Consider the following 11705-nt stretch of genomic DNA (forward strand, 5'->3'; position numbering starts at 1 on the left):
ATTCTTCTAGTAAATGGTTCTAAGCTCTGCATACATACTTGTCACCGAATTTAAAAATACAGAGCCACATTTATAGCATGTAGTTTAAAGACAAAGATTAGGGTTTTGTCATCAAAGACTAAAAAAAAAAATTAAAAAGAGGTAAAAACCACTTTAAAAATAGCCATGAAAATAGTTCACTGAAGATTTAGGTGACTTGACTGAACAAGTACAAGTTGTATGTCCTTTGCTTTCCTGCAAAATGCATGGGACCAGAAGTGTTCCAGTTTTCAGACTGTTTTTCAGATTTGGTAACATTTGCATATATATGATGAGACATCTTGAGAACAGGACCTAAGTCTAAACATGAAATTCATTTACATTTCATATACATTCTATACACAGAGCCTGAAGGTTATTTTATGCAATATTTTTGGTGAGCCTACATTCTGTCAGAGCTGTCGCATGAGGTCTCAGGTGTAGTATTGTCTGTGCTCAGAAAGTTCCAGAATTAGGGACATTTCAGACGTTCAGATGGAGGATGTTCGACCTGCACTGAACCAGGAGTGAAAAGCTTTGAATCTGGTCTCGGTCCATCTACTACCTGGCAGACAGCACTGGATGAGATGCTTTAGCTTCTCTGTTTCTCTTTCTCAAGCCTTATCACACATCTCAAGACAGGAAACTGACATTGAGGCGACTTCCAAAAATGCTCTTAGACCCCAAACACACTCTGGTTACATTTTTAAGAATTAAAAAATGTGTATTGTGCTGGCCTGTGACCATATTGCTTCTCTTTGACTATGAGGTTGAGGCTACTCGTTAAGCTTTTGTCAACACAAGTCATAATGAGATGAGAAATGTCCTTTTATTTTGGTGCTGGAAAAATACATACAACTTTACTCTCAATATATGTTAACAATTTCTGTGCTTTTGATAACAATTAAGGATGTTAACAAACACCTACAGAGCTGAGGGTCCCAGAACAAGGTTCAGAAAGGCCAACAATTATTTCTGTGATAACATGTGCTATTGTGGACCTAGAGACAATCACTCCAGCTGGGAGAGAAGTGACTGGCAAGACCTGGGCCCTTTTGGAATTCCCTCTAGAGTTCATGGGAAATGAATAGGATGAGCGATGAGAAAAATTTTATATGCCTCTAAGAAAGAACTCAAAACACATCTGTTCTTGAGCAGGATAGTGCAGGTGAGAACTCCTGAGGAATGACTATTTCTTCTCTGGCATCTCAAACTTAGCAGTAAACACAAGCTGAGCAAGGTAAATTAGCAAATCACTTGAAAGTGTGACTCCTAAGATCTAGAGCATCTGGAATGGGTTTTCACTTGTAAAAGTTTCCATCAAAGGTGAGCTCCCCATCCACCCCAGGGCAACACAAGAGCATTTCTCATAAGCAGCAAGACTTACCAGGTAGCGTTCCTCTTGCCTCATACTAGGGGTGCGGATCATGTGATTCTGTTCCCCTCTCCAATCTCCAAAGCGACGGAAAAAATAGTTAGATAAGAACCGACTGACAGGATCTCTGATGATGTTGATGTAGACGGGCTGGTCTCCTCCAAACCTAACACACACACATGCACACAAACAGGAACTCATTACAACCCAACACTTTGGGAGGGAAAGAAGGGTTACCTGAACAGGGTCTGTCCTATCAGCTAACTCAGCATCCCAGCATGACCTCACCTGCTAAGATGCCCATGAGTACTTGCATAAGCGAGCCCAGTGCTTCCCGATGGACATCTTGTCACCAAACAGGAAGTGGAGACAATAACACCTAATTCAAGTCTCTGCCTCGAAGCTGTGGGGACGGTTTCACAGTACAGGAAACCATGCTATCTGTCACAGCCAAGGTACAGATGTTGTCCCGCTTTCTCTCAAGGCCTAGGTTTGTTGAGGACAGAGACAATGCTGTATTGGGCTCTGTATTCCCAGCGGTGGGCAGAAGTGAGGGGCATGCAGGTGGCCCTCAGTGGATGCTTCTATCCACTCCCCAGTTCTGACTGTCTGGGTAGAAGACATGCCACTTCTCGAATGCAATTACAACAATTGCAGATGAGGTATTCTGCTGTGAGTGGGTTACCAGTGAGCAGCCTGCCCTGGATATTCACTCTGTACCATGATCTCAATACTTGGCATGACCAACTCACTGAAGCCCACGGCACCTCCGTGGAGCAGATATCCCAATTATTTCCATTTATACTTGGGAAACTAAGGCAGGGAGAAGATAGATAACTTGTGGCTGAGGCAGGTGATGAACCCAGGTGACCTGGCTCCAGAATCTACATTCTTGACCATGGAAAGTTGAGGAGTGTATCAAGAATGAAACAAATCTACACAATTTTCTTCCAGAGATGGAAAGTGGTTTTAGATTAAAGAATAAAACAAATATCTAGACGTCCCATTTTTATTTCTTCCACAAAGGAATCAGACAACTGCAGACAGCTTGCCTAAGGGCTGGGTCTCATAAGGTAGGATGACCTGGCCAGATGAATTCACCTAAAGGTTCTTCCCTATCTCTTTGGACTGCTTGCTGGCAGTGGTACTGAGGAGTCTTGAGGGAGCACACAATGGACAAGGCAAAGGTTATGTTGTGGTGACTCTCAAAGACCTTACTGGAAACTCAGCCTAGGATCCCAATCATATCTTCAGTATACTGGCTGTCCCCCCACCGCTATGCCCTGAGTCCTCTTGCCCATACTACACTGACATATTTGTCTCTCTCACTGGACTGCTAGCCTCCTGGAGCCAGGGACTGTAACATTTAGCACAGTATGTGGTGCACAGCAGGTGCTCAACAAATGGGGACTGACTGCAGAAATACAGTAATATTTTGGTTCATGAATGATTCTGTCTGAAAACAATTCAGTTCTCACACAAAAGCATTTGACAAAAAAATTGTGCTTCTGTGTTCACAATCATACCATATTGTATGACAAATATAACTGTAGTCACCTTCCCAACACAAATATAAATGCAGCCATCTTCCCCCAAACTATGAAAGAAAGTTCATGAACCTCGGTAAATGTCTGGGCGCCTTTGTTTCAACTGTTGCATTTCCGCCTGTATCTTGGAGTCTGCTGCCAGGGGAAAGTAGACAGAACCAGCCACCAATGCTTTTTTGTGCATTAATTCATATCATGTTGAACTGGTTTATTTGCATTTTAAGAAGAGGATCTTCAGAGAGAAGACACCAAAAGAATGCAAAGCAGTAACTCTCAGACAGTGAAATTTTGGGTAGAAATGGATGCATGTGTGGTATTCTAAGCTCCCCAGGTACTGCCAAGTAGGAGAACTTTCTGTTTATGAGTAAGATGAGCTTTGCCAATGGATCTTATTCAGTTTCCAGATGTTATTAGTGACACTCATGCTATTGTGTGAGCAACTAATTGTAGTCCTAGGACTGAGCTGTGCCAACCACCAGGTAACCACCATATACATCTTAGATTTATTATCCTCTTTTAATTGAGTTGGGTTTCATGTCTATGATAAACAGAGACTAAATTAATAATGCTAGGGATTTGAATACAAAGCATGCACATCAAATATGAACCTAACTCAGCCGGGCGTGGTGGCGCATGCCTGTAATCCCGCACTCAGGAGGCTGAGGCAGGAGGATCACTGTGAGTTTGAAATCAGCATGGGCTGCATAGTGAGTTCCAGGTCAGTCTCAACTACGTACTGAGACCCTATCTCAAAAATAAAAAAAAAAACAAAAACAAAAACAAAAAAACTAAAAACAAAACAAAATGAACCTAACTCAGTCCTCAAAATTGCACCTCTCTAGATGTCCCATCTTCATTCCTTCCACAAAGGGATAAGGCAATTGCACTGAGAGCTGGCCCGAGGCCTAGGCCTTCACAAGGCAAGCTGACCAGGTCAACTAGATTTTCCTCAGGATTCCTTCCTGTCTCTTTGGACTGCTTGCAGTGGTGCTGAGGAGTCTTAAGGGAGCACACTAGGGACAGGGCAGAGGTTATACGTTCCGTACCACAGGAGTACTTTTATCTTTGTGATTCCATCATGTGACTCAGCAGGCAAATTCTGACCAGGAAATGATTCTCAGGCTGACAGCTGCTGAGATCACAGACAGGAGGACTCGTACGGATAGCTGAAGTTGGAGGACCTGCTCCTACGTACACACTGAAACCCACTGCAAGACTTCCAGAGTGATGTTTTACGGCAGTTAATCTTGATTGCCGACTTATTTGGCTGGAGAGGAGACTAGTAAAGTATACTTCTGGATATGTATGAGTGGGTCAAGGAGGCAAAATTCTGGGGATTGTACGTTTCCTGGCCCCTTTGTCTCTGGTACTGTCCTCCTGTTCTGCTTCCAGGCTACCAGGAAGCAAGCAACTTTCTTCCGCTGTGCCTCTCTGCCGTGATGCTCTGCTCACCTCAGACCCACAGCAATGGAACCAGCCTACTGAAACTTCTTTTTTGTTTATCTGTATTTTGTTTTGGCACTGGGGATTGAAATCAGGACTTTACACTTGCCAGGTAGGAGCAGCGCCACTGAGCCACCTTCCTGGACTGGACTGAAACTTCTGAAACAGACAGCCAATTAAACCATTCCCTCCTTTAAATTGTGTATATCAGGCATTTTGATCCAACAGTGGGAAAGCTGACCAAAACATTTTCCAAAACAGAAGTTCTAGATGGTATCCAAGTTCATTGCCAAGTACCAGATAGTACAATACTCTGTCTAGAAATTTCTAACTATGAACAGAAGTGTCTGATAGATATATCTCCCTTTCTAGAGGCAACATTAAAACTTATCTCAGGCTGCCAACCTTCATCCTTTTAGAACACACAGCTTCCTCCCAAACTGGTAAAATCTGAGTGGCCTGTCAGCATACAAAGAGGTCAGAACACCACCCTGTACCACTAAAAATATACCATGTGTTTGGGAAGGAAAACAAGTTTCTCCACCCTTACTCCATCCTCTTGCAGAATCAGATTTTCCTGAGTATTTTTAAAACTCAAAAATTGTCATCAAAATTTAGTCAAATGTCTAGTCACACCTATGAAGACTCCGGGTCACCAGAATCTATTGCTTACTCAAGATTCCACATTTCGGTGACAACAGTTGGTATCCCACCACCTTTAGAGAAGATTCCACAGCCCTCATGTGAATGCCCATTTACAGCTCAAGAGGATGAAGAATGTTCACCATACCCATGCATTATCTTAATCTTTCTGTGCACACTTCCTTTTGTTTGACACAAACAATTTGCTTCTCATAGCTTTTAAAGCATTTAGCTTTTTTTGGGGGGGTGGGGCTTCAATTTTGATGCTTTTAATTATTTTTTAAAATTTTAAATTCCTTTAGCTTTTTTCAGAAGAATTATTTCCATTTCCCTTCATTGAAATTTTCTTTTTGAAAATTGTGGTAAAATATATGTCATACAAAATTTACCTTTTTTGCCAATTTTAAGAGTACAGTTCAGTGCTATTAAGTACACTCACATTGTTGTGCAACTGTTACCACTATCTATCTCCAGAATCTTCCCATCTTCCCAAACTGAAACTTTGTCCCCATGAAATAGTAGATAACCTGCTTCTCTTTCCTCAATCCTTGGGAAGCAACATTATACTGAAAATACATCTCTTTAACTTCTGCCTGGAAGTAGAGATTATTTTTGTGCCTCTACTTATGAAAAGTACCACAGGCTGGAGGCCTACAGATTGGGGGCTTGTTGGTGAGGAAGTAATAGAAAGGCCATTGTGGAAAAGGTCATTGTTACAGTTTATATCTAGAATGTCCCCCAAGAGCCTCATATATTCAGAGGCAGGGCTTTTGGAAGGTGATTGGATCAGAGCTGAATATGCTATTAGAAGTGCGGTCTGCTTAGAGACAGGTCACTGAGGGTGTAACCTGGAAAACTATATCTTCCTCTGAGTCTCCTCCCTTAGCTCTCTTTCTCCTCTCTCTCTCTCTCTCTCTCTCTCTCTTCCCCCCTCTCTCTCTCTCTCTCTCTCTCTCTCTCTCTCTCTCTCTCTCTCTCTCTCTCTCTCACCTTCCTGCTCACCATGTTAGGGGCAGCCTTTCTCCATCATGCCATTTCTGCCTTGCAGCTAGAAGACCATGAAATAAAAATGTGAAAGAAACCTTCCCTCCTTGTTGGTGTTGGGCACTGTCTCAGTGATGAGAAAATGACTGAGGCAAACACAACTGGGAGCAGGATGAAGAGCTGCCTGAAGGAGTGTGGATGGTTCATTTCCGATCCCAGGCTAGAAGCCAATCACAGTAATTAAAGCCCTTGCCTGGGTGGGAGGTCCTGTTTCATCCTCAAACCCTGAGCAGTGGGCCCATCAGTGCCTGGATTCCTGGAACAAGACCACCCATCGCAAGTCACAGGCAGAAGAGACTGAGTGCCTTCAGTGTTCGGGCTGTTCCAAGGGAAGAGAGGTGGATTCATTAGCTGTGAGAAGCTGAGGCAGACAGGGCGACAGGAGGCCATGACTGGGCCACTGTAGTTAGAATTCCTGATCAGAGAGGAAGATGCCGTAACAAGGCAAGAAACAAACATCTGACGGTAAGCAGCAAAAATTAAACACAAAATGAGGTGAGCTGAGGGAAAGCCCAGATTGTTCTCGTCCTTGCTAGGCTCATGTGGGAAGCACAGACCCACTTAGTGTAGAGTGAAATTAGTCCAGCAGTGTTTAAGTATGGTAAGCTGAGAAGAAACCTCTTGTCTTTAAATAGAACTGCTAGGATCTGTTTAAGAAGGTGAAGACAATATTAAATAACCACGAGTATCAATTTTTACTTTGGAGTTATCTTCAAAGCTTGAACTTCTGTCACTGTTAGGAAAGATTTGAAGGGCACAGAATCAAAAGGCACCACATTGCTAATGATAATAATAAACACAGGCATGGAAATAAGAGTGGGAACCAAATTAAATTATGGAAATGACAAAATCTGATTTGTTTTGCTGTCAGAAGGCAGCTATGTTCACATCCATCATGAAGACTTCTTGCACTGAAGGGACAAGAGAAAACATCAAAACATCTCTCCTTGGGCATGGCACCTACTTGCTTCCTTGGTGACTAATTGATTTTTAAATACTGTTACTTTAAAAATGGGTCATGGCACTATTGTGGCTACCATCCGAGATGGGAAAATAGGAATGGAAACAGGGAAAGGAGAGGGGTCACAGGTGAGAAGTGGTAGTTTGATTGCTTTTCATATTGATCACTCTTGTAATTCACTTGGACTACTCTGATAGCATCAGGCTCGGATGTAAAACTTCGTAAGGTTTTCTCTGCAAGAATCCAATTGAGTGGGTGAGAGGAATTCTAGATTGAAAAATGAATTATCCCCTCACTTCTGCACAAAAAATTAGAAAGCAAGTAACTAGAGGGGGAAGGGAGAGACAAGCTGAGTCTTGTCTGCCACGAATCTCTCCAGTGTGTTGATTCAAAACACACACAGGCAGGAACACTGTTGATGTTGGAAAGTTGAAGTTTTTTCCAAAAAGTGGATCCTAAAATTACAACCAGAAAAAGACATATGAAACCGCAGAAGACAAACATAAACCCTACTCCAACGTCCCAACAGAGAGTAGCATCATCTAGGCCAAGGTATGTTGGGTTCGATTCTCTGCCTCATCCTGGGGAAAAACATTTCTAGGGGGTTAAAAAATGATGTGAAAGAACAGCCCACCAGAAACTCCACAAATCCAAAGCAAAGCCTGCAATCTCTCCTGAGCTAGATGTGCGCCAATGTCCTTTGGCAGGAAATCTTCCCTGAGGCAAATGTAGAAACACCTGATTGATCTAATGCAACTGCTTCCCACGGTTAGATTAATAAAGCTGCATATGGCCGAATGGTTCCTTCTAACTCCAAGAGAGGGAAAAGAAAGAAGAGGGCAATGGGCCAAGATGCTGAGTAAATGAAATAAGTGAGATCCCGAATCACCACAAGCATTTTACACCACTCAAGTTGGAATGCTGTATCTAATGGTGAAAAAAATAGAGGACATGCAGTTTTGATTAATGCCATATCTTTCAAAAGTTCAGAAAATTTATGTGCAAAAGAAGGTATGGAGAGAGGGTCAGGACTGATTCTTTTTTTTTTTTTTTTTTTTTTTTGGTACCAGTGGTAGAACTCAGGTCCTTATGCTTGCGAGGCAGGAAGCAGAACCACTGAGCTAAATCCCTGGCCCTGGACTGATTCTTATAAATGGCCCAGGAGCACAGATCCTGCTGCATGCTGGTGATGTACAGAAGATGTGAAATATCAACAGAGAACTGGGTTACGGTGTCAATTCTAGTACCCTCCTTTCCAGTAACAAACAGCAGTTTTGTAAGGGCAGGCTTTTAAAGAGATCTTTGGGCCTCAGAATTTTGAAACTAGACCTCTATTCTTAAAATATGCTAAAAGCTCTCCTTGACAAGTCCCTGCTTAACAAGTCTTTGCCCATTGTATCTTTTGGGGTTTTCTTCAGCCACAGTTGGCCTTCCATGGTTAAGGCATTTTCCTTTACCAAAGATATTCCTTTAAAGGATGGAAAAGCTACTTTTTAACTTCCTGGATCCTATGAGTTTAACAGTGAACTTGTCAAGTGTTCAATTTCACCTCATCATTCTATTTGTTTTTGAGAAATCTTGTAGCTAACGGCTTGCTGGGGCTGTGAGGGGAGATGGTCACAGAAGGGTGTCAGGCCAGCCCTGCAGTCCCACCTCAAACCCTGCCACCATCTCTGTCCAGCAGACCCTCCCTGCAGGCCGCATCTACTGCCTTAGTCAGCTGCCGTCTGGGTCCTGCCTTCCCTACAGGTCCTGTACTGGGAATGCGATTCCCCTTCACTGATCTAAAGCTGACCGCCCACCCCACTCCAGCAAAAGTGTCCTAGGAGGTAACCTGCTGCATCCCACCTCCCCTGTAGAGCACCCTGTGACCTCCTCTCCCTCCCTTCATCACACCTCACTGCACTGCTGCCTAAGTGGAAGGAGACTTTAAGGGGTTCCAAAGGCAAGGAACACGCATAGTGCTCACTAGAAGCTTCCGGCCCAATGCCGCTTATAAAGAGAAGCTGCTCTCTCTATGGGAAGGAAGAGAGGCAGAGCCTGCCCGAGCCCATGGGTGCTCCCACCCTGACACGTCGTGGCCAGCCACAGGCAGGGGCTGAGTGGGGGCTCAGTCCAAAGCATTCACAGACATGCTCTTTCAAGAGACCCTTTGACTTTCTGTAACACTCTTCTCTCAAAGGGCTTTAATCCCCATGGTCACAGCATCTCTGCAGGGCAGGTGTGGATAGGGGCTATGACTTTTTTAAAGATGGAAAAATGGATTCTCTTCCCCCTGCTCCCCAAGAGTGTGCACGACTTGCTCAATTCTTGAACCCTGGGAAGGCAGGCCTTGATACCCAGGGATCTTGACAGCTAGGTCCATGCTGTTTTCTGCAGATGTGCTGTCCTCTAAAAGGCAGTTTCCTTTTTGTCCTTTCAGAATTAAAGCAATCAAGATTACTCTTATACACGCATTAGAAAGTAGAAGCCATGATAAAACACAGCCACCATGCTGTGCTCTGCTGATCCAGTTAAGGCACCAGCTTTGGGTTTCTCATTAGAGTTGTACATTGTTCTGAGATGATTATTAACATGTGTTGTAATGCAATTTGTTCAGCTGTAAAGATTTGACTAGCAAAAAAAAAAAGCTAGTGAATGAAATTTAAGGTGTCAAGGTAATGCAGAGAGAGCACAGGAGCACAGCAAGGACCAGAGAAAGGAGATCTTCTCTTTACAAATCATGAAACTCTGGGCCTGAAGGAGCTAACAAGGCTTTGTTATCTCATTCTATGCAATGATTTGTTCTTGGGATTCTGGAGGGAAGAGGCAGGGCACAGACTGGCCAACACAGTAAGGAGCCAATTTATATGAGCTGCCAGGCACCTGGCCTGCAATAATTTGCAAATGTCCTATGCACTGTCCCAAGGAACCCTGGGTTACCAGGCAGGCTGGGATGCTCACTTTTCAAGATAAAGCAGCAACTTTTCTTTCTTTGCTTAAGAACACATTTCACTGAATCTCACTGCATTTACACTTAGCTGGCACAGGTCCTGAAGCGAACAGGAAAATTCTTTGACAGCTGAAACCTGTTCCCAGCCTGTGGATTGTCAGGCAGCACGGGGCAGAGCAGCAGTAGAAAATGCTCAGGGCAGGACACTGTGAGCTACTAGGTCAGCACCAAGGGTGTGGCTCCCAGGCCCTCTGAGAAGCTGTGAGGAGCTGTACCTTAACCCCAGTTTAAGTGAGGGAAGTACTATCACTATCGGACAGCTGCTCAGAGAGCCGCAGGGGTCTTGGGCTGCTCTGCAGATCTGCCTGTGACTCATGGTTGGCCAGATATCCGTGAATACAGGCCAGGCCAGTGCGGAGAGTGGGAGCCCAAGGCCACCTGTTCAGGAGATAGCACAGTGACAGTAAACCACGGCTCACAGTTCACCCGGGAAGGGAATGCTCAGAACTTGAAGTTAGCACTTTTACCAAAAGAAGGTCAAAACACTGGAATTTGAAGATCTGCATTATTATCAGAAGGCCACAGACACTGAAGAAAACAACACCAGAATTCTGAAATACTTCATCAATGTCAGATGTGCAAGGTTTAGAATAATCAAAGGAAGTAAAGAAAGAGAGTTTGGGACCAGGTCTTTGGAGCCTATAAAATATGCATTATTCCTCCACTAGGCTATTCCCAGAGCTCTGGGTAGGTTCAAACTGTACAAACATTGCAATGAAATATTTATGTTAAAATATCCATTTCCTGCCTTATTTGTTTCAATACGAAACCCAACTTTGTTCTGTTTTGTTTTTAAAGAACTGTCAGGTCTAATGTTTTCTCATTAAAAATAATTCCAAATTTCGTAATATTTTACATGGTATTCTGCAAAGAAATGAAGTTTCTGTCTAAATACTTCAAATTTGTATTCCACTAAAGCAAAAATAAGTGGATCACAAATGTCTTTTCATAAGAATAGCACTACTTTGTAAATAAAGGTAGATTTTTAAAATAACCGATCATTAGTAGGCAGTTAAGTATGAAAAAGAAAGGAGAGGAAAAAAAAAGAAAGGAGAGAATCATTTAAGGAGACAGTGTCTTACCTTGAGAAGTTGAGGAAATGAACATGTCGAGTGAATAAATAGGGCTGTTCAGCAGTACTTATATTTTTAATCAGTTCCATCTATTAAAAAAAGTGCAAAAATTAGCACAAAATAGGATCTCATTTACCAGGCCATATTAAGCTAAAAGGTTATCAACTCCTTTTTCCCCATTTATATCCTCTGGATCAGGGCCAGACAACTGGGTGTTGTATAACGTTTATGAACTTTCACCTAAGGTTCCTCAGTGAATTAAAATAGCACCTTCCAAATGTATAGTTCTGCATCTAATTCAGTGGACTGCTACCAGAAAACAATGCGACAGGCTCAGTGATTTTAACAGCAGGAATGTACTAAAATGCAAGTAAGAATGCTTTTAATCCTCTCTTTCAAACTTGCACCTAGAAAAGAGGTTAGCCATTACCTTATACGTATCTATGACATTGGGATTTACAGAAATATTTCAAACCAGAGCTATAGAATTTGAATGTGGGAATAAAACAAGGCGTTCTCATTATTTTTGAATTTGATTATAAAAATTTATAAAGAAAATGTTTCATGGGAAACACATAAACCCCCAAACATCTTTTTTTTTTTTTTTTTT

The 11705-nt window shown here is 42.7% G+C and overlaps 1 protein-coding gene across 1 annotated transcript in view; it reads right to left on the reverse strand.

Moving 5' to 3' along the window:
• Ust (uronyl 2-sulfotransferase) overlaps positions 1 to 11705 on the reverse strand; it is a 273385-nt gene that overhangs the window by 93658 nt on the left and 168022 nt on the right. Inside the window, exons 4-5 of the mRNA XM_033763316.1 lie at positions 11105 to 11184; positions 1406 to 1559 (exon numbers count right to left, since the gene is read on the reverse strand). Coding sequence (XP_033619207.1) covers positions 1406 to 1559; positions 11105 to 11184 — 234 coding nt within the window. The remainder of the gene's footprint in view (positions 1 to 1405; positions 1560 to 11104; positions 11185 to 11705) is intronic.

The sequence above is a fragment of the Fukomys damarensis genome, unplaced genomic scaffold (assembly GCF_012274545.1).
Source record: "Fukomys damarensis isolate Sample0158 unplaced genomic scaffold, DMR_v1.0_HiC HiC_scaffold_14, whole genome shotgun sequence".
NCBI classification, from domain to species: Eukaryota; Metazoa; Chordata; class Mammalia; order Rodentia; family Bathyergidae; genus Fukomys; species Fukomys damarensis.